This window comes from Actinia tenebrosa, unplaced genomic scaffold (assembly GCF_029948245.1).
Source record: "Actinia tenebrosa isolate PJP-AT-01 unplaced genomic scaffold, QUT_ActTen_1.0 PGA_scaffold7__59_contigs__length_16204524, whole genome shotgun sequence".
In the NCBI taxonomy this organism is placed as follows: domain Eukaryota; kingdom Metazoa; phylum Cnidaria; class Anthozoa; order Actiniaria; family Actiniidae; genus Actinia; species Actinia tenebrosa.
Window position 1 is genome coordinate 12,631,319 of NW_028292584.1, and position 23,829 is coordinate 12,655,147.

Consider the following 23,829-nt stretch of genomic DNA (forward strand, 5'->3'; position numbering starts at 1 on the left):
CGCATCATGGCTGGTGATGGTAGTCAATATATTCGGTGCAGAAGGGTTGCAAGACAAGGATGTGTTACTGGGATATGCGTTGATACTAAGGTTGAACAATACCAGTGGATTGGACTGACTGTAGCTCTTGTTACTTGATCCAATCACTTCCAGAGGATCTAAGTCTGTTTAAAAAGAGAAGCAATTCAAAAAATATTCTAAATAACTCTTCTTGATTATTAGTATATGCGTACTTCAGTACAGAACTGGCACACAAATAAATAGTATTATTTAATTAATGAAAACAACGCGGGAATTTTTATCAAAATAAGGCATAATATTTATGCGTCTATGCGTGTCTGTATATCACCAATAGACTTCTTTAACTTGCAAAATCAAATTAAATTTATAATTTATACATACATTTAACTGTTATGAAAATCTCCTTTACGTCTTGACCAAGACTGTTGTTGGCGAAGAAAGTATAGGTTCCTCCTTCAATTTTTGTTACACCTTTGATTAGTAACGTACTCCCCATGCCTCGAATATTTCCATTTCTTATCCACATCATATCAGGTGGTGGGTTACCATTAGCACTGCAAACTAGTTGGACATCATCACCCTCCAGAACTGTCTTGTTATTGCACGTGATTCTATCTGGTGGATCTGTTGCCATATCATTAATTAATAAAAGCAGTTGATAGCTATTAGTTCATATTTACTAAAATGTCTTGCTTTTACTAGTCTCCGCCACAGCCTTCTTTAGTGTCATCACGCAAAGCTCCTTTAGAACTAAAACGATTCGATGCGGGAAGACTACGCTTGGACTAGAGATGCAAACATCATATTTACATTAGCTTAATTTATTGTATTATCTTTTATGTATTATCTGTTATCTAATATACACTCGATTGTAGAAACGTTGTAGTATACATTTATAAAAATACCTAATTTATTCAGTATATTTAATGATATGCAAAACAGAAAAATCGCGTTATTTATTGTTTGTTTCATTCAATGACTGTGAAAATATTTTTTCTTGTCTATTAGATTGTACAGATTATAAATAAGTTGGTTTTAAGCGTTGAAAATGGCTATTTTGCATTATGCATCTCATTACATATTTGTATAAATGTATAAATGTATACTACAACGTTTCTGCAATCGAGTGTATATTATATTGTAATGTATGCTTGTTATGGAAACGAACTGCAGGTATGCACATTAATATAATTTCAAACTTACAATGTACATTCAATGTCACGTTCTGTTTTGCTGTCTGATTACACTGTCTTCCACTTTTAACTAGAATTTCATATGTCCCAGCATCTTTTCGACTTATGGATGGAAACACCAGGTATTCTTGATACCATACTCTAGTTCCGTATCTCCATGATACGTTCAGTGGTTCATTACCAGAGATATTGCACATCACTTTTACATTTTCATTTTCATTGACAGCCTCATAAGCTAAATGAGTGTTGCCAATGATTTTGGTACAGTTCGCAATTGTCGTGGGCTCTGCACAAATACAAAAAAGATACTAAAGAGAGAGGAATAAGGTTGACTTACATATATACAGCCATATGCATAAGCTTCTACCCTTTATGTATATGACAAAATTTCAAAAATTGTGTGATATTCTCCCTGATATTTGTTTTTCAGAAAGCCAAGTGATGGACAAAAACAATATGCCCTTGTGCATGGTAATAATAATATATGTTTATAGGAGGCGTGAGAGGGTTTCTTTGTTTGAAAAATAATATATAATAAATGAAAGAATAATTCAAGATAATTTTAGCGACTAAAATCCATTCTTAAAAAAGTCTACTATATTATGTCATGGCCAATTGAACAATTACATTCTTTAAAAAAAAAAAAAAAAAAAAAAAAAAAAAAAAAACAACAAAAAAAACAACAAAAAAAAAAAAAACCAGCAATAACAGAAAAGTACCTTGAACTACTATTCTTAAGCTGCTATTTCTCCCATATCCAGCTTCATTACTCGGTACACACGTAAAGGAGATGTTGCCTGACGTATTTAAATCGAGAAAAAAATGGCCACTCCTGCTATTACCGATCAGTTCGTCGTTTTGATACAACGAGTAATTAGCCTGTGGTTTTGCACTTGCTGTACAGTTGACGTGTATCTGATCTCCACGACAAAATGTAATCTTGTTTGGAAAGATTTCCATTGTTGTAGATTCTGGAATATCTGAAAAATAATCAAGTAATCAATACATTATTTCTAATAGTCATGCTTTCAAGAAAAGTAGAAAGATTGGTCGTGTAGTTTTCTTTACTTTAGTATCCTATGGTTCTGCTAGTTTGTTTTGCACAATATAAGAATGTAACCTCATAAGATAGCCCAGAACGTAACGTTAGTTCTACTTACAATACACGTCTAGGTAGTTACTCGTTTCTGCTTTGTTACATTCCTCTCTGTTGCTCACTGTCAGATTATAAGTACCAGTATCACTCCTGTTGACTGGTTCAAATGTGACAGTGTTGTTATTCCACACTTGCCGTCCATTAGTCCATGTTATGTTTAACGGCTCACTACCAGATATATCACACATCAAAGTTACATTTCTTCCTTCAACTGCATAAGCCTTTTCCTTTCCGTTTTCTAACATTTTACAGTGACTGATTCCCGGTGATGCTGCATGGGAAAAAATTGAAAGAAAGAAATTATATGTTTATTAACTCTTGATCGCTTTGGGAAAAAAGCTTCTAGGACAAAAGCAAGAACGAGTTTGGAAAAGAAAAATCAGTTAAGTCTTTCCCTCCCTTTCTGTCTTTCTCTTTATTGCATTTACTGAACCCATTAGGTACTACTTGTAATTCATCATTTTTGACAGCAATAATTTTGATGATAATAAGTTAAAATGAATCATATTCAATACCTCACTTCTATTAATTACACAATCAATTACAAAGTCAGTGATTCTGGAATTAGAAATTGTGATTCACAGAAGCCAAAATTTCTACCCTTTTTTATTTATTACAGCTAGTAGTTTCATTGAGAAAACTTATTACGGAAATGGTATACAGTTATTTACATATAATGAAACAATACTAATGAATCATTATAAAATTACCTTTCACTTCCAGTGTAACACTGCTATTTCTCCCATATCCAGCTTCATTACTAGGCACACACGTAAAGGAGATGTTGCCTGACGTATTTAAATCGAGAAAAAAATGGTTACTCCTGCTATTACCGATTCGTTCGTCGTTTTGATACAACGAGTAATTAGCTTGTGGTTTTGCACTTGCTGTACAGTTGACGTAGATCTGATCTCCACGACAAAATGTAGTCTTGTTTGGATAGATTTCCATTGTTGTAGATTCTGGGACATCTGGAAAAATAATAAAGCTATCAATACATTATTTCTAATAGTCATACTTTCAATATTGAGTAAGAAAAGTAGAAAGATTGGTCAATAATTGTTTAAACACATATTGATTGGTCGTGTAGCTTTCTTTACTTTAGTATCCTGTGGTTCTGCTAGTTTGTTTTGCACAACATAAGAATGTAACCCCATAAAATAGCCCAGAACATAGTTTCAGTTCTACTTACAATACACGTCTAGGTAGTAACTCGTTTCTGTTTTGTTACATTCTTCTCCGTTGCTCACTGTCAGATTATAAGTACCAGTATCACTCCTGTTGACTGGTTCAAATGTGACAGTGTTGTCATACCACACTTGCTGTCCATTGGTCCATGTTATGTTTAACGGCTCACTACCAGAGATATCACACCTCACAGTTACATTTCTTCCTTCAACTGCTGAAGCATATCCCTTTTCGCCTTCGTATATCGTACAATTACTGATTTTTGGTGGTTCTGCATTGAAAGAAATTCAAAGAAATTATTATTAGAATAGGAAATCAAAACGACCTGGGATACAATTCGTTGTTAATAGTACAACTAATGTTTTAAAAATTATTGTAACTGCACGAGCCTGCAGGCGAGAACAATTTAAGAACTTTTAAAACATTACGAGAACCTTTTCATAACGAATTGTACGAGAAGGTCGTGCAAATTTTCATTTTTAATTAACGATTAATTGTGCTTCTCTTGATCAATCGTCTCAATTGTCTCAGGCTCAGAAAACTTCGAACTTCACATGAGTGAAACCTATTTGATGTAATAAGATTCGGTCAAGAGGATATGAACTAAGAGAAGGAATCCCCTTGCCCCATCATGTGCACACTTTGATGCTATTTTTAGAATCTATTCTAAAAATATCATCCAATGATATCATTCATTTGATCGTTTGATTTTTGCACGCGCATAGTACGCGCGCGCTCTACGCTGTTTGCTAACGTTTTTTTGTGCTTTTCTTATCATCAAATGGTCAAATCTGCTCTCAAGATGACGATGTAGGTCGAAAGCTTTGGAAAATAAATGTAAAGATACTCCAGAAATTTGAACAAATTACTACTTCAAATTCCGGTCGTATTTGCCAAGCTTTCGTCGTGCAAATTCATATACAGTCAATTCAAAAAATGTTGTCGTCGACCAACTCAAGCCTACGCGACTGGACCGAAAGGAGTTCTGGGTAGCAATCATTGAAGCCGAGTTGACTCCATAATTTTATCTGACTAGTTATGCCTGGTTTACAGCACGAACCTTTCGTAGGCGAGCGGGAAGTGTTGAAGGAGACGTTTTTTTTTAATGCCTTCATATTTTCGAAATTGTGAACTGAATCATAATTACTTTGTTTTTCTTTCCCTAAACCCGAAGACATGCATTTGATGGATTGTTTCTCGCCATTATTATCTTATTACTAGCGGGAACAATTTATTCAGAACGAATATTTAATCGCTCCAGTGATTTTTACCCATATTTCTTTCGGTCCAGTGGCGTTGGTTTGAGCCGGTCGACGACAACATTTTTTGAATTGACTGTATTTCCAGGGCAGAGTCGAAATAACGGAAAAACCCAAAAAACGTAAGCAAACAGCGTAGAGCGCGCGCAATAAATGCGCGTGCAGAAAAGCAAATGGTTTAAAATTAGCATCAAACTGTGCACATATGATGGTTACAAGGCTATTTAGGGGGGATTCATTCTCTTAGTTCATTTTTTTTTTGCTTCGGCTAGCGCTCATGTGAACTGCATCGTTTGATCCAAGTCTAAGTGCACCGAGTAGTATTTTATCTTATTATACGACCGTGAATCTTACAGCCTGGACACTAGCAAATCGAGCAATCTGATTGGATAGATCGCATCACGGACTGGTCTAGATTCTCCGGTATTAACCGGTCCAATCGCATATTAATCTTACGGCGAAAACATGTTGTCCTTTTCAATGAAAAGTGGTCATATAATAAAACTCTTATCAACCGAGCTTGTTCGGTCTGTACGGGATGATCTTGACCGAGGTCGGAATGTACAGACCTCGCTGCGCTCGGTCTGTACATTCCGACCTCGGTCAAGATTATCCCGTACAGACTTCCCGCTCGGTTAATAAGATCTAAATATAAACCTGTAACGTTGATCGGAGCTAAGCTTTTGTTTTCACCGACTCCAATCTGGCTTTCAGGTTTACAGGTAAATCTGCTTGTCCCCTTTTTGTCCAGCATCACTTTGAATAGACCAGCATTGTTTTCCTGAATCAATTCCTCGTTTCGATATAAAGTGTACTTTTCAACAGGAGGGTTTGCATTAGATGTACAAGTAATGTTTATAAGACTTCCAAGACAAAATGTTGTCTTATTTGGAGAATGGCTGATGTCTGTTTTATCTGCTTTGTCTAAAAAAAGAAAAGAAAACGAGGAAATAAATAGATAATGTTGAAAATGATGAGATCGGAAAGGCAATTATTACTGAATAATGACATCAAGTGTGGTTATGTTTAACAAAATGTAATCGAAATTTTTTCATCCATTTTTCATTTTTTAAATTTTATTAATGGTCGCAATGTTAACTTTATAATATCAATATTGTTTCCTAATCACTGGGGCGTAAATGAATATTAGTAGATATTTACTTAGAGTACAAACACTAAAAGTGTGCAACACTTTCCACTAATTAGTAGTAAATAGTGCTAATTAAACAATAGAAAACAATAGGATTAGCATAATTTAGCAGTATTTAGTGGTATTTATGTTACACACTTATAGTGTTTGTACTCTATTATTAATTTACTTCTATTTTTATATTTAATTTTTGTCCTAAAGTGTTAACATCATTGAAAAAATTAGGAATTTTGAAAGCAGTTCAATGTCAATAAACAGGGCAGGGCAGGGCAGGGCAGGGCATCTTTCCAAAAAAAACAACCATTAATAGTCTAGAACAACTTCAGTTCTACTTACAATACACGTCTAGGTAGTAACTCGTTTCAGTTTTGTTACATTCCTCTCCGTTGCTCACTGTCAGATTATAAGTACCAGTATCACTCCTGCTGACTGGTTCAAATGTGACAGTGTTGTCATGCCACACTTGCTGTCCATTAGTCCATGTTATGTTTAACGGCTCACTACCAGAGATATCACACCTCACAGTTACATTTCTTCCTTCAACTGCTGAAGCATATCCCTTTTCGCCTTCGTATATCGCACAATTACTGATTTTTGGTGGTTCTGCATTGAAAGAAATTCAAAGAATTGTTTTTTATTCGCTTTTAAAGATAAGCTCTCCTAAAAGAATACTTACAAAAATAACAAAAGCAAGACATCAGCTTACTATAACGATTTTTTTTCCTGATTTACTTAAATCCTTCAATTTTTTAATTCTGCGTTTTAGCGTGTCTGCGAGTCGAAATGCGTTCTTTTCTTTATTGCATTTAAGCTATTAGGTTTGAAAGTTTTCATCCTAAAAGATCATTTTATAGTATTTGGCTTTCCAGTAAATACAAGACAGATGACGGGAAATTAACATTACGACGTATAGCACTAATCTGGTCAGAAGTAGTTGCATATTAACCACGCTTTAAATGTTACAAGGATTGATCATACAAACCTGTAACGTTGATAAGAGTTAAGCTTTTGTTTTCCCCGACTCCAACATTGTTTCTAGGTTCACACATAAACCTGTTTATCCCTTTTTTGTCCAGCATCACTTTGAATAAACCAACATTGTTTTCCTGAACCCATTCCTCGTTTCGATACAAAGTGTAGTTATCAACAGGAGGGTTTGCATTAGATGTACAAGTAATGTTTATGAGACTTCCAAGACAAAATGTTGTTTTGTTTGAAGAATGGCTGATGTTTGTGTTGTCTGGTTTGTCTGAAAAAAAGAAAAGAAAAAAAGCAAAGCAAAACTATTAAGAAAAGTAAAAATAACGTTGAAAAAATGATAATAATCATATAGTAATTATTATAATAATCATAATAATCATGCACTAGTAATTAATGTATTAAGAATGTTGCATTTCTAATCGAACAAATTATATCCAGTTTGATATTACTGAGGAATGTCGCATTTAGCAATTTGCTGTTTGGCGTAACAAACATGAAAAAATCATCATAACAAAAATAGAAGAAAAAAAGTTTTAACGATGGAAAACCTATGAAAAACAAGAAAACCAGATTATTCAATAATATAGGAAGCCAATCAAGTAGTTTTTGTTCTTATTCGGGGCTTCAAATTTCAGATACAATTTTTTAAGCTTTCTATGGAAAACACTTGAATTCGCTAGCTGCGCATCGATACATCTAATTTGTTTGATATTGAATAATTTATCTTATCATATAATTATCCATAAAATACCTATATTTCTCCTTTTCGAAAAACCGATATTTTCACATGTGAAAATAACATGTTATTTTCACATGTGAAAATATCGTTATCATGTGTATTTAAGCTATTAGTTTATAAATAAAATTTATTATAATAATAAAAAACTCATTAAGTTTGATTTCATTGATAATTATATAATAAACAGAATATTACATGGGCGCTTGGAGATACGAAATTTATCTTCTCGTGTTGAAAATCTCTCACTCGTTCTCTGCGCTAACTCGTGAGAGATCTTTTCAACACTCGAAGATAAATTTCGTATCTCCGCGCGCCCATGTAATATCCTCTATTTATAAATTATAAACGATAAATATATAAACCATCTATCTTTCCTGCAAGCGCAACATTATGGTGCATCTTAATTAATCTCTGATCTAAGATATATAAATTAATAAAAATGTAGCTTTAATAAAAGAATGGATGATGATAACGGTAATGCATTGAGCGGAAGGAAATATATTAAGGTTTCGTTACCCGCCCAGTTTTTGCTATTACATTTACAGTATAAAACATATATGCAAGCCATTCATTATTTACTTTGGTGAATGAATAAAATAACTATTTACAGACAAATGAGAAATGAACTCTACTAGCAGATATGATTTCCCTATATATATGATTTCCCTATATATATGATTTCCCTATATATATGATTTCCCTATATATATGATTTCCCTATATATATGATTTCCCTATATATATGATTTCCCTATATATATGATTTCCCTATATATATGATTTCCCTATATATATGATTTCCCTATATATATGATTTCCCTGTATATATGATTTCCCTATATATATGATTTCCCTATATATATGATTTCCCTATATATATAGTAAAGATTAAAGACGAGACATGTTCACGGTAACTCCGAGTTTCTTGCTTACGCACCCATCAGACAGACTTTAATGAAACATATTCCTATTACTGTGATATTTATATACAAGAGGTGTAATGATTATTTACAAAAGAAGTATTGTTCGGAAAGGAGTTAATTAGCAAGGCCTGGATTTCTATTGTTCATCAGATAGAACTTGTTTTCATGTCGGCATTTGGAGATCAATTCGGATCGCTTGTTTAAAAGAGTGTCGCTGTTTGCTTTGATGATAAGTAGCTTTTCTGTTAAGCACAGGTCACACCTCTTAGAAATGTTGCTGTATGGTCTGGCTGAAGTGATGATTGTCCATTCTATGTTGTAGTCTTTGTTGTTATCTTTAAGGTCCCAGATGTGTTTAGAAAGTTCGGTGCTGTTAGCGTATTTTCTATTTCGCAGAGATAGTTTGTGCTGAGTGTATCGTTGTTTGAATGTTCCTTCTGTCAGGCCAATGTAGTTTTTCCCAGTAGTGTCCTCGTTTGTTGTGACATGAGCGTTGTAGATGATGCTGGAGGAGAGGCAGTTGTTTTTTAGAGGGCATTGATCTTTTTTACGGCAGTTGCATGTTTTCTCAGAGGTGGTGGCGGGATCGGTATCGGTGTTGAAGATTTTCTTGTTGTGTTTGGTAATGGTGGTTTTCATGTTTTCCATGCAGCTGTAGCTCACTTTGATATTATTCTTATTGAAGATCCGGTGAAATCTGTGGTGCTTGGGAAAGTGTTTGTGTATGAGCTTCAGGAAGATGCTTCCGACGTTGGTTTGTACATTCTTGCTGTATGGAGGGTTGTACCAGATGATGTTCCGTTGTCTGTTTCTTTTTGAATGTGTAGATGGTTTATGGTTGTTGTAGGTCAGGGTTTTGGTATATCCGCTGGATTTCAGGGCGTGTTCATAGATGGGTTTGGCTTTGTCGAATTCGGTCTTGTTGCAGGATATGTTGGATATTCTACGGTTGATGGCGTCTGGTAGTTGTTTGATTATGTTGGGCGGATGATTCGACTTTGTGTTGATGTATAATGGCTGGTCGTTAGGCTTTCTGTAGGGGCAGTACGTTTCGTTTGCCAGGTCAAAGGTTACGTCAAGGAAGTTAACTATTTTCAGGTTCGTCTGTATGGTGATGTTAAGGCCGTGGTGCTTGAATAGTTTCGTTATGTCCTTTCTGATTCTGTCTGCTTGTGGTCCTGATGTATTCTTAAAAACAGCAAGTCCATCGTCTCTGTATAGTCCTATGTAGTCCTTCCCGTATTTAGCGCATAGTTTGTTGAGGATGAATAGACCGACTAGCTCACAGATTTCCGCGCCATCGTAGCTCCCCATGGTAACATCGAACATATTGCCTTTCTTCTTGATCCAGGGAGTGCCGTTGTTGAATAGTAGTGATTTGCGGGCGTGCATAATAATGTCAATGTCTCTGGCCGTGATTGTGCAGTATTTCTTGGCGAAGGACAATGCGTCTGTTAGAAGTTTCTCTGTGATGGAAGGGTAGAAGTTTTCAATGTCGAAGATAGCGAATGTATGTTGGTGCTTGTTGGGTATGTTGGAGAACCAGTTGATTACGGACGAAGAGTTTTTCTATTGGTTTAGCGTAGTTTTATTTCTTATAGTTGTGTTAATGTTGTCGAGGATCTGTTTGCTTATACGGCCAATTTCACTTTTTGCTGGGTTGATAAGTCTGCAGGTGGGATTGTTCTGGAAGTTGTCTTTGTGGTCTTTTAAGGTTATGAATGCCTGTCGTTCTGCCATGCTTTCTGTTCTGTCTTGAATGTTGAGTTCGGTTGCAATATTCTGTGCTTCGTAGTTAATGGTGTGAATAGTGTTTTCGTTCGCTTTCTTGTAAGTCGATGTTATGCTGTTTGTGAGAAGTTTATCGTGTATATTCTTGTCGAGTTCGTAGTAGTTGGTTGTTTTGTCGGCTGGGATGAATGCTTTCGTGGAGTTGTTGATCTTCTTTATATCATTACTTAGTTGGTCTTGGCGAACTTTCTAAACACATCTGGGACCTTAAAGATAACAACAAAGACTACAACATAGAATGGACAATCATCACTTCAGCCAGACCATACAGCAACATTTCTAAGAGGTGTGACCTGTGCTTAACAGAAAAGCTACTTATCATCAAAGCAAACAGCGACACTCTTTTAAACAAGCGATCCGAATTGATCTCCAAATGCCGACATGAAAACAAGTTCTATCTGATGAACAATAGAAATCCAGGCCTTGCTAATTAACTCCTTTCCGAACAATACTTCTTTTGTAAATAATCATTACACCTCTTGTATATAAATATCACAGTAATAGGAATATGTTTCATTAAAGTCTGTCTGATGAGTGCGTAAGCACGAAACTCGGAGTTACAGTGAACATGTCTCGTCTTTAATCCAATCTTTACTATATATCTATTGCTCTGCATCCCTACGCATCGAGCACTGTTTCAACAGTATAGACCACATTACATACTTTGTGATTTCCCTATATATATATTTGCCCAAAACCTAAACCCAGATATAAAATGGCAATAACAATTAAAACCAAATCCACTTCCATAATTACGAGAAAGGCGAGATAAGAGATAAAGATACAACGATTATGTTCAAAGAGAATATTTTCTAACTACACATAATGGATAAATCAACTTACACAGCACAGTGACATCACTTGTGCAAATATCCCGATCACCAACACCATTATACACAGAAACATTGTATGTCCCAGTATCTTGTCTTGAGGCAGTAAATGTCAGTGTGCTATTGGCGGTCAGTCTACTTCCATTAGGATGAGTCCAGATGTACTCATAAACAGGTGGGTATGCTGTGGTGGTGACGTTTAGCGAGACGCTTGTTCCTTCAATTGCTGTGTTTTTATTAGGATGTATCTCACACGATGAAGGAACTGTAATTGTTAAAAGATGCAAGTAAATCTGTAAGCGTTAAACTCCCCACTCGCAATTTAATTTAATTTAATTCAATTTACTATTTTTAGCGCGCATTTCGCTAGCCTCAATGCGCTTACAATAGTGGATTTTAGAGCTATAGTTACAATATATAATTACAAGCTAAAATACAATGTACAATATATAATAATAATTTAAAGTTATATTTAAAATTATATGTTAAAAATGAATAAATAAATAAATAATAATATAGCTATATGAAAAAAAACCTCAAGTTTTAACAATTATATGCTTCCTTAAGGAGATATGTTTTCAACAAACTCCTGAAACCCTTTAACGTAAAAGCTCTACAACTCAACACGTGCTGAGCCAAGGTTAAGAAAGCTGATAACGATCCTTTAAAAATATTAATGCCTATTGCCCAAATTAGTTCATATAATTTAAGAAGGTCAAGTACCACTATGCCTGCGGTTAACACTGAACGTTTTAAGAATAGTTTTTCTAACAGATTGATTTATAAATGTTAGTATTTTTAGTCCTTTTATGTTTTATTCTCTTAGCGCACCACTTGATTGTATTTTATCAATGTGAATAAAGACTGATTATTATTATTATTATTATTATTATTATTATTATTATTAGTAGTAGTAGTAGTAGTAGTAGTAGTAGTAGTAGTAGTAGTAGTAGTAGTAGTAGTAGTAGTAGTAGTAGTAGTAGTAGTAGTATATGTAATAGGACTCCATGCTGTCCAATTAAGAAATAATTTGACGAGGAAAATTCCGAGGACTGACAAAATTGGATGAGGCCGTAGACCGAGTCTAATTATTTCTTGATTGGGGAGCATGAAATCCTATTACCTATTAATTATATAGCTGCCTAATTAATCCCATATCAACAAGACCTGTCCAGTTAAGGAAATAATTGGACAGTTACCTATATGAGATTAATGAGAAGCTGTATAATTATTATTGTTATTAGCTATATATGCAAATTAGTTTATATATGGATATATAGATATACTTGACTTTTGCGGAATTTTTGCAAATACAAATCAGTGATAGAGATGAAGGTGAATCAATTCCAGCAAAACCGAAACTTAACTATTATATCAGAAAAATAATGAAAACTAATACACACTAAGATGAGATAAGAGATAAAGGTACACCAATTATATTCCAAGATGATATAATCTAACTACCATGGATAATAAATGCATTAACTCACATTGTACAGTCACGTTACTTGAGCATACACTCCGATTACCAACACCATTATACACAGAAATCTTGTATGTCCCAGTATCTTGTCTTGAGGCAGTAAATGTCAGTCTGCTATTGGCGGTCAGTCTACTTCCATTAGGATGAGTCCAGATGTACTCATAAACAGGTGGGTTTCCTGTGGTGGTGACGTTAAACAAGACCTTGTCTGTTTCGTTAACTGTTGTTGTGTTAGGATGTATGTCACACGACGAAGGAACTGGAATTATTAAGAGAAGCAAGAATAATTAATTTTGAGTGCTGAAAGAGCAAAATAAGCTAAGAGACAATTCCCACCATTCCGTCTAAAGAAACATATAGGAATTGGGATCATAGGGCTTTCTGGGAAAACAATCAGAGATGGTATCCCATAATTTCTAATATGCGTTTGATATACGTTTGTACAATACGTATGAGTTTGTACAATACATATGTCTCTGATACAATAGAAGATAAGGAAGAACAAATAAGTTGCTTTTTAAGTTTTGCATTAGATATATGTATATAAATGTATACTACAACCTTTCTGCAATCAAGTGTATTGTATAGAACGGTCTGAACCCAGGACTACATCCACCCGGATGATCATAATACATCGATTAACAATCAACTGTGTATTTAACCAATTGACATCAGATTTTTATGTGTCTGTCCTCTTATTGACAATAAATTGCGTCATCACATTGTCAAAGTAGTGTGGATTCACGAGGCGTAGCCGAGTGGATCCGCATACTACTTTGACAATGTGATGGCGAAATTTATTGTCAATAAGAGGACAGACACATAAAATCTGATGTCAATTTGTTTTTTACAATAACAAAAACGATAAAAACTTCTCATTTTTAGCGATCAAAACAACCAACGGAAAGAGCGCGCGCTCGTTGACGTCAGCTTTATCTGTCTGTCCTCTTATTGATGATAAAAAATAACCAATCAGCGCGCGAGAAATTTGTAAGCTATTGTAAAAATATATATAAATCATACAATCTCTTGGAAGATCATGGCACGCGCCCCAACGTATTCATGCCGCGCAACAAAGCGTTGCAACCTTTGTTTGATGGAAAAGTACTAATAACAAAGCCTCAGTTGAGCAGTTTGGCAGCCGCATGCCGGCATTCCTCAAAATATCTTTTGAAATTTCTGTAATGTATTCTTCGATAAGACCAACAAGTTTGTATTAAAGATTATTTCTCAATTGACACGGTTTTCTTTGTTATTTACAAGGCTTTATTTTTGTTATAACCCTCATTATAAATGCGAGGTCAATATATATTCATTAACCCGGTTAATAACTATATATAGGCCGTTCGCAATCAATATATATATTCATTAACCCGGTTAATAACTATATATAGACCGTTCGCATTTATAATGAGCAACCTTTGATAGAAAACCTTCTCAATTGATAAATGAAATACTTAATTACCTCGAACGTCGGCAATAAGCCTATACATGTATATGGCTTATTGCCTCCGTTCTCGGTAATTAACTCTTACTCACTTCACCTGAGGAAACAGCGCCGTAGTGAAAATCCTATATGCCTTAGTTTATTTACTATATCCATCATTAGGATATCCATCACTAGGCATGTAGGGTCACTTTAAACACATATATGTCTAGTCCATCCAAGTACGCTTACCACGAATGACCATACAAGAGTTCAACTGTGATATATAACGTAATACCCAACTTACTTCGGGGACACTTTAACACAAGGCACCGTATACCGATAAATCAAAAATCATGCGCATATGATAAATTTAAGATATGACCTTTAACTTCTATTTATATACCAACTGCATCATTAAGTCAACTAACATGTCAGTCGATTATATTTTTAAACCTTAAGTAAATCAAACATTTTTCCTGTATTACTTGATTAGAATAGATATATTTGTACCCGGAAGTAAAATATTACTAGCACCTTATTGCCAATCAATAAATTAAATTATCTAGCCAGACGTATTTCTTTATAACACATTAGGCATATATTTAGGCAAACAGAATGAGCTTAAGCACAAAACCAGGTCCATTATATTTATTTAATTGCAAGTTGCAAGTTTCAGCCTGTAAAGCATCGTTTACTTACCATTCACATTCAGCTTCGTGTATCTCAAAGAACTGTCCCGGTCATCGTCGAACACAGTTATTCTGTAATACATCTCGTCAGTTTTCCTTGATATATTACGAAGCGAGAAAGTAATATTGAGAACATTCAAATTCGCTTGAACATCTAAGTCCATGTCAGCACCTCGTTCTGGCAGCAGTATCTCTACACCAGACGGCTTTCTTCTTATCATGTCGACGTCTCCTGGACCAGTAGTGTCTCTAATGTTTCTTGTGATATTGACGGCTACCCATGTCTTACCAGCACTAATACGAACACTCCAGTTGAGCTTTGCCGTGTCACCTTCCACAACATTTACTGTATTATCCCATTGTAGCCAAGTGAATGATCCAGCGTCTACAAACAGCTTTTTATAGTGAGCTTAATACATTACGTCTTGTTTGTTTTAGTTTAGTCATAAAGTGCTCAAAAAACAAAACTATTCCCTTACCTGAGTTACGGAAAAGCAATGCAGAAACCAACACTATTAAGATCGATTCCATACTATAAAGTAGGCTCTTTTCAGATTTTTGCAATATGTATGATTTCATAATCAAATACACGCTAGTCACAAAGTTGTCACTGTCGTCTTCAGTTGATGGTCTCGCATCACCTAACATATCATAATATATTTAAAGTGTATATGACACGAAAAAATTTTAATGTTAAGAATGTGTAGTTTATTGGCATTAATAAGAATATCGCAGTTAAATTTGTTCCAAAAACGTATTTCTCTAGAAATTCAAAAAATTTTAGCACGAGTTGTGACGTCATTTTGTTTACAAGTCTCCAGATTTAGTTGCAAATACATGAAATATGTTTGAATATAGAATCTTAATTTCAAGTAGTACACTTTTCAATTTCCCAACATTGGAAGAGTACTACGTAAGCTATCAAATGAAGCTGACTAAAATATGTCTTTTGTTGTTAATTTATATGAATTACAATTTATATTTAGTACATTACTACTGAATCTAGAGTACGTGTCAACAAAATGACGTCACAAATTGGGATTAACTTTCGCAAATATCTCAAGAAATAAGCTTTTGAAACAAATTTTGTTACGATATATTTATTATTACTAACAAACTTTACATTTTAAATGATGGAATGTTTTCGTGTCATATACACTTTGAGTTGGGCTACCTATATTACAGCTATGTAACGCATTATTTTCACACAATTTCACGATACCGGATACTGTTACTTCTAAGGGAAAATGAAGATTCCAGTTATTGAAATCTGACCTGTGACCGATAGTGAGTCTAAACCTTGTCCGCTCCTGGAAGACTAAATACTAGTTTCAGATGGGCTAATGTTCGTCAATGTGATCTTCTGCAGCATGAGGACTAGGTCATGTTGATCGAACAGATTGTGAACAGGCTCACAGGAAAAAGGGTGTACAGGAAGGGGGGAGAGAAGAGATTTGTTTGTCCTTCTTCTTCCTTGACCTTTCAAATTAAAACTATGACATGGTAAAAGGAAATCTAGCGAACATTAAACTATAAAACTTGCAGTATACCTCAAGCATGATGACGTTTTAAACTACACTTCCAGAATCCCTTTCGGTAGTTTTTTGTTATGATATTTTTCATTATTGTCTTGTTATTCTCAAGTTAGTTTTAACATTTGAATACTAGAGTGCAAACAATTAATCCGCGAAACACTAATTACTAAATAGTACAAAATAGCGCTAATTAAACAATAGAAACAATGGAATTTGCATGAAATTGTGCTATTTAGTATTACTAAAGTTTCACGGTTATATTGTTTGCACTCTATGAAAACATATTTGAAAAAAAGTGTGGTTGTTAAGGTAAGAACGTCATTAGGGTTATTGTCTATGCTCCAGTTTCAAGCTCCAGTGTTGCCTGGCTCTTGAACTGATTCTGAGTAAAGATCCGCGGAATTCGTCACTATGTTTTCCATAGCCGAGTTGTGCATTTTTTACTCAAACGTAGGTATTTGAGAATACTTTGACACTAAAATAAGGCTAACACACTGAGTAAACGAGTCTGTATTATAATTAAGAAACACGCTAGCGGTATTCTACAAAATCAAAAATGGTGTATGTGATATTTGTGCATTATTTCATTTACTATTTATCAGTATTAATAAGTGATACTAACCCAAATGGAGTGCACTATATAACTTGGTTTTTGTGCAAGTATCATTATTACAATAAATATATGTGGCTAACAAATGAATAATAAATGGCTTTAAGTTCTGGTTTTCTTGTTCTTGTTATCCTACCGCGGTTGAAAGGACAAAGCTTACTCTAACAAATCAGCCTTCCTCCTAGATGGTATATATTAAAATCCAGGGTTTGGAAAGCAGGTCCGAATCCCGACTCACGAGCTTTATGTTTTTCCGAAATCCCGGGTCGCTCGACAAACGTATTCAAAGGCGTTTGAATATTATTTCATTTTATCTATTTATGTTTTCACGTTTTTCCTTAAAATCAGAACTCAGAATTGCACATCCCGGAAATTGAATTCTGCAATTCCCTAGTCACGGCCGATGTCAATATCCCGAATCCCCTAATATTTCTTTCTAGTTTCCCGGTTCCCGCGCTCATAATTTATCCGTTACCCGGCACCCGCAAATACCCTTCCAGATCCTGTCTATAATTCACTCGATTATTACAAGACTGCTTCTAAGTACGATGAATTATGTCAAAAAGAACTCTCAAGATAAAAGTGCAAAATATGAAAAGTTGCAAGTGTATCTTTAGCAATCGACGGAAAGTGAGTGTGATTAAAGAATGATGCATTTAAAGCACAAAGAAATGTCATATCCATACTGGGTTCGTGAGAGTCCTGTCTCACTGTTCTATAAAGCATTTGCTTTAGTCATCCAGAGACTGGTACTGTGGAGACACCCTTATGTTGAAGTGGCTAGCACTCTCCTGTACGTGTTGGTCTTCCTGTGGATGTCAGTACTTCCTTCTTATGGGGCAGCCGTGTTGAAGGACTCAAGGAATCGTAGTTACCAGTACGAGGCTGGATGGTCTGATAGGTGACTATTGGTGGATTTGAAACAGTCTCTGTCTGTCTATGTTGATCTGCACTTTCATACTGAGGCATGGAGTTATTCGTCTGTATACCAGAATGTGGTTGGGATAGCTGTGTTCTTGTTGTCACCGCCTCATGTTCTGAGATGCCAGTATTACTCGTCAATAATCCTCGCCTTCCTATTGGTTCATACCCTGGCACGTTTGGTGTTTCATTATCTGCAGCATTAAAACTTGTCTCTTGAAGTGAGATGTCGTTCTTTGTTCGTAAGGAAGAATAATATTTATGAATGTATAAACAGAAAGAAAAAAAAAACGTATATGGAAACGAAAGATAAAAAGAATGAATCATGAAGGAATGATGGAATGAAGGTCTGAAGATAATTCTTATGTGACTAACCATTTGTCCTTTTTCATCATTGATATTTGATCTGTGAAATTAATATTAACATTATATTAAAAAAATTATCTTAGTTTTATTAGTTATATGTTTTAGAAAAACACGTACCTTTTCTCAGAATTCATTTTTGAATCTAAAATCAGAAAAGAGTCATAAGAAAAATTAATAAAAACTATATAATATTAATTTTATCTTTTTTCTCTTTTTCCATCTTTACCCTCATGTTCCATGTGTTTGCACTCAAAATTGTTTCCCATTTCAGACCACTTGTCATTCCCTTGAAAATTAGATTCTTTGTTGGAGTGGTATCCATATTCATGTCTCTCCTCTCATGTTAAATCGAGCACAACCGTTTAACAAAGAAATGATACTCTAGGGAATGCACGTGGTCTGAAATGGGAAAACATTAACCCTCAGCCGAGGAAGTCTATATCATACCTTTTCTACGTGACCACAGGAAACCCGCAATAAATATGATGTTCAGAACAATCGACAAAGCAAACAGTACTCCAAGAACTGTAACTAGTGTCTTGTTGTCTTTATCAGTTGTTATCGACAACAAGCAATCTTTACGATCTGCGTACGATGTAAGAAAACAAGATGATTTCATATCATGATTACAATTACCAACTTTGCTTCTGTTTCAGCAAACCCGTGCCATAAATCTGTAACTCATTATTATCATTACTCACGTGTTGGTCGTCTGTAAAAATGCAATGTCCTTTCTCGTACACCAATGCTATTTTCAGCTTTACACACAATGCTTGCGCTATCCAAATCATTCTGGATGATAACAAATACAAAATACTGTTTTCCATTTAACCCTGCATCTTGGCTGGTAATGACAGTCGATATATTCGGTGCAGAAGGATTACAAGACAGGCCTAGGGATGTGGTCCTGGGATTTGCGTTGATAATAAGGTTGAACAAAACCAGTGGATTGGACTGACTGTGGCTCTTGTTACTTGATCCAATCACTTCCAAAGGATCTAAGTCTGCATGTTCAAAAAACATAAAGTCAGATTTACATCATTTGTATTATTGAAGGAGCAATAACATAGTGGTAAAAGATCGATAGTAAAAAACCGGTAAATTATCAAGGTTTACTAAATGATAATCGAAGAATGCGCGCAGGAAGAATGGAGAATAGACATAGATAACACGAGTGTAGTAGGTGTTTTAGGTTAAATCAATTAGACTTGTACATGTCTTATATTAATTGAAACTTTATTTCAATTCAAACCACAATGTCAAATATAGTTTCAAATAAAGGAACAGTAGTTGAATAATTAATTTATAAATAATATATTTAGGTCAGCATTAAAACAACTAGCAGACAGATCGTCTTTATTTACATTACATACTAACTTACATGCGAAGGATTTGGACGAGCTAAAGTAAAAATACATGTAAAATATTCAAATGAAATATACGCATAAAATATAATCAGGCTAGGTTCAGATCATTAACAGAATACAGTTGGTGTGAGATTTTCAGTTGCTCTTTCGTGGCAACCATGGCAATCGCGGCAACCACAACTGTCACGGGTTGATCTCCATCATTCGCTATGTGAATTCGCCATTACAGGATTTAGCAGCAAGTTCGCTTGACTCCGCACGTGACTACCATTAGTCCACGTTATGTTCAGTGGATCACTACCAGTGATGTCATTACATAACAAGGTCACTGTTTCTCCTTCAACCACAGCATCGTTGATCAAATCCTTACTGACGATCTTCTTCCGGTTTTCGGCTTTGGGGGGATCTAGAGCGAAAGGAAAAGTAGAAAAAAAATAAAAATAAAATAAACAATTGCTGAACAGTTTATTACTTACTAGAAATTCTCGCCCAACTGTTCATTTTTCGTACTATTTCTCATCCTTAGACATAATCAGCCCAAAGTGTTACGGGATGACCGCTTGAAGACTGCTGCTGCTGCCGTTCGTTTTATTAGTACTGACACTCAACTGGACTAACTGACTACGTTACGAGCGGTCTATATATTTATGTGTACTTAGCAATATAGAGTAGTTACGCCGATAAGATAAAAGTAGAAAGGTTTTACGCACCAAAAGCGGATTGGATAATCCTAAGTAGAGTGAACAAATAAGTTTCAATTAATTTTAAAAAAAGGGCACTAAAATGATGAAAAGGGATGAAATTCATATAATAAGAGAATGCGTTGCAAAGTAAGACTAACTATACTTGATTATATAAAATAAGTGAAGATATAGCTAAATATAAAGGTATGGTATCAATTCGATAGTCAAGGTATAATAGCGATGATATTGAACAGGTGATTCTATGTTGAATTATGCTTGCGAGGATTAAAGAAGCCTACGTGAGATATGTAATCTTTCAGTCCTGGTATCTCCAATGTAATGTATGGGTACTTCTTTTGATTTATAACCAAGACTGTTGTTTGCCGACAAAATGTAGGTTCCACTTTCCCTCTCTGTCACACTTTTGATCAGTAACGTACTTTCCAGGCCTTGAATTTTTCCATTTCTTATCCACATCATACCAGATGGTGGGTTACCATTAGCAGCAGTGTCCATAACCTTCTATCACCAACACCATTATACACAGACACATTGTATGTTACAGTATCTTGTCTTGAGGCAGTAAATATCAGTGTGCTATTGGCGGTCAGTCTACTTCCATTAGGATGAGTCCAGATGTACTCAGAAACAGGTGGGTTTCCTGTGGTGGTGACGTTCAGTGAGACGTTGTCTGTTTCTTTAACTGTTATGATATTTTTATCAGGATGTATTTCACACGAAGGAGGAACTGAAATTGTTAAAGAAGTAAGAAGAAAACGAATTTTGATAAACTTGTCCTCCTATCCCCACGTACCATTCCATTTCACTAAAAAGGTTTTGTTGCATGTTGTTTACTAAGCCTGAAATTTATTGTGGATCATATGTAAATAATGTCAGCACAGAAGAAATATGCCGGAACAACGTGAAGACAAAGTTTTTGAAAATTCCATATTACCCATACAGCGTTTCGGATTTGCTATGCAACATTCAACATTCAAAATGCAACATGCAACGAAATCCGTAAACAATCAATTTTTTTTAAATAGATATATAGGATTTGGAACGTTAATTTCTAAAACGCAGCATGTGGCAAGCTTACCACTAGTCCGCCACCGCTGTCAAATAATTGATATATCGACAAACAAATACAATGATAGGCACTGATACTTTAATTTGATGCAATGCATGATACGCTGTTCTTTGATGGGCTATTTTGTTATTGATACGTTGTACTTAAGTACTATAACTCTCATGGCCACTACTTTACATATGACCACTTAAAACCAAAGTTAATAGAAATTAACTCTGTTAAAACACATACAAACCCGGTGCATGTTTTACAGTATGCCCAACGAATGACCATTAAATGATATCGAGTTACTGTCAACATGAGAGCCTGTTTGAACTGACAGTGCATATCATTGTCCATTTCTGATGAAGGTCTATACTCGTGAAATATTTCTGAATTTTTTAAGCTTTTGAATTGAAGATCACGCGTGACTTATCAGATCGTAAACTAGTTGGCCACACTGATTACACAAGTAAATCAATCATGCATCTCATCTACCTTCATCATGTTATAATCGGAAGTAGATTAAAATGAAACAACTGAAGATCCATCGCATACTGAGGAACCAAGATGACTTTCATTATCGAAAAGCAAGTTGTTCTAATCTCAAACGTCAATCTAAACTGTCCACGATGCAGAGAAAGAAAATAGAACCTATAAGATTTAACCTTCAACTTCTATTTATATGGAAAGACCATTATTTAAGTCACTTACGTTTTAGTCGATGGTATTTCTAAACCATAGAAAAATAAACATTTTCCTTCTGTATTACTTGATTAAAATAGATATATCCCAATCTTCATTCGTACCCAGAAGTAAGATAATAGCACATTATTTCCACAATATTTACTTATGAAAAAACAAAGTATACATTCAGACAAACAAAATCTGCGTAAACATAAAACCATGGTATGATCATCGTAAGCTTGTAAGCTTGTAAGTTTCAGACCTCCAAGTTTACTTACTGACAATAGACGTTCACCTTACAGAACTCGCACAACTGTCCGAATCATCGTCGTGCACAGAATACATCTCGTCAGTTTTCCTTGATAGATTACGAAGCGAGAAAGTGATATTAAGAACATTCAAATTCGCTTGAACATCTAAGTCCATGTTAGATTCTCGCTCGGTTAGAAATATCTCTACACCAGACGGCTTTCTTCCTATTACGTCGACGTCTCCTGGACCAGCAATATTTGTAGCGTTCCTTGTGATCTTGACGGAAACCCATGTCTTACCTTCCACAACATTTACTGTATCATCCGAATGTAGCCAAGTGAATGATCCAGCATCTACAAACAGCTGAATATCAGCTTGACCCTTAGACCCGTTACGTCATAAAAACGTATAACTTATTTCCTTGTCTGAGGAAGGGAAAATAAATAAAGGGGGAAAAAAAACTATTACCAGCGATTCCATACTAAAAAGTAGACTTTAACGATATATCATTTTATAATCTTTATGATTTCATGATCAAATACACTTGGATCACAAAGCTGTCACTATCGTCGCATCTTCAGTTGAGGGTCTTGCATCACTTAACATATTATAATATATCTAAGTTGATCTATCTATGTAAGGCTATGGAAAGCAATATTTTCACCCCATTTCACACTGATACTGCATGGAGCTTTTAAGGGGTATTTGGATTCGAGTTGTTGAAATCCGAGTTATGAGATTCAAGTACAGATTACTGAGTCTGAGCTAAGATCGTGGTCGCTCTTTCAGACAACTAAATACTATTTTCAAAATGGCTAATCTAAGTCAATGTGATATTTAGGAGCATGAGGACCAGGGCCCAGTTACATAAAGAGATGTAAAAGCTTAAAAACACTCGTAAGTATTGTCTTAGTACAATGGCCTATTGTTTTGGAACAATACTTACGGATGCTCTTATCTTAAGAGAGCTTTATGCAACCGGGCCCAGGTTATGTTGGTTGACCGGATTGTGAGTGAATAGGCTCTCGGGAAAAAGGGTGTACGGGAATTGGAGAGAGAAGAGACTTGTTTGTCCTTCTTCTTCGTCAAGCTTTCAACTAAAAAATATGACATGGTAAAAGGAAATCTACGGACATAAAACTGAACCTGCGATTGATATTTGTGAATTATTTCCTTTATTGTTATAAGTATCAATAGGTGAATGCAATCCAAATGGAGTCAACTATATAGTTATTGTGTCAACATACTGTATTAAATGTATGTGGTTAACCGCAAATATGAATGAATCGCATTTTAGAAGACCTTATTTTTTTCTTGGGTTTCTTTGACATTGATATATGCGTATGATTTATTTGATTATTACAAAACTGCCTTTAGGTATGATGAATGTGTATAAAAGAATCGAAGAAAATAGCAAAATGTGATCAAATTAAATTGCAAGTGTATCTTTTATAATGGAGGTGCGAGTGTGCTATCAGTAATGATACAAATGTCCCGCATATCATTT

At 35.0% G+C, this 23,829-nt stretch overlaps 2 protein-coding genes across 5 annotated transcripts in view; both read right to left on the reverse strand.

Annotated features, from left to right (window-relative positions):
- The window catches only part of LOC116302274 (uncharacterized), a 34,294-nt gene extending 18,736 nt beyond the window's left edge, over positions 1-15,558 (reverse strand). Inside the window, 14 exon segments of the mRNA XM_089040602.1 lie at positions 1-164; positions 403-645; positions 1,225-1,500; positions 1,934-2,194; positions 2,375-2,641; positions 3,081-3,341; positions 3,563-3,829; positions 5,475-5,741; positions 6,304-6,570; positions 6,950-7,216; positions 11,245-11,496; positions 12,722-12,973; positions 14,843-15,217; positions 15,312-15,558. The exon segment at positions 1-164 is cut by the window's left edge and continues 133 nt beyond it. Coding sequence (XP_088896728.1) covers positions 1-164; positions 403-645; positions 1,225-1,500; positions 1,934-2,194; positions 2,375-2,641; positions 3,081-3,341; positions 3,563-3,829; positions 5,475-5,741; positions 6,304-6,570; positions 6,950-7,216; positions 11,245-11,496; positions 12,722-12,973; positions 14,843-15,217; positions 15,312-15,480 — 3,588 coding nt within the window. The 5' untranslated portion in view covers positions 15,481-15,558.
- A 3,568-nt stretch (positions 15,559-19,126) lies between these two features.
- On the reverse strand, positions 19,127-22,692 carry LOC148905669 (myelin-associated glycoprotein-like). Of its 4 annotated transcripts, none has more exons than XM_089039861.1 (3): positions 22,349-22,692; positions 20,755-21,062; positions 19,278-20,037 (listed from the first exon to the last, which is right to left on the reverse strand). In XM_089039861.1, exons 2-3 carry the CDS (start codon positions 20,828-20,830, stop codon positions 19,832-19,834), a joined length of 282 nt encoding a protein of 93 aa, XP_088895987.1. In that variant the 5' UTR covers positions 20,831-21,062; positions 22,349-22,692; the 3' UTR covers positions 19,278-19,831. The 4 variants fall into 4 exon arrangements, 2 of the variants coding, with proteins under 2 accessions (XP_088895987.1, XP_088895986.1); XM_089039860.1 differs by having other exon boundaries at positions 20,614-21,062; XR_016121684.1 differs by lacking the exons at positions 19,278-20,037; positions 20,755-21,062 and adding an exon at positions 19,127-19,268.
- Between the last annotated feature and the right edge of the window lie 1,137 nt (positions 22,693-23,829).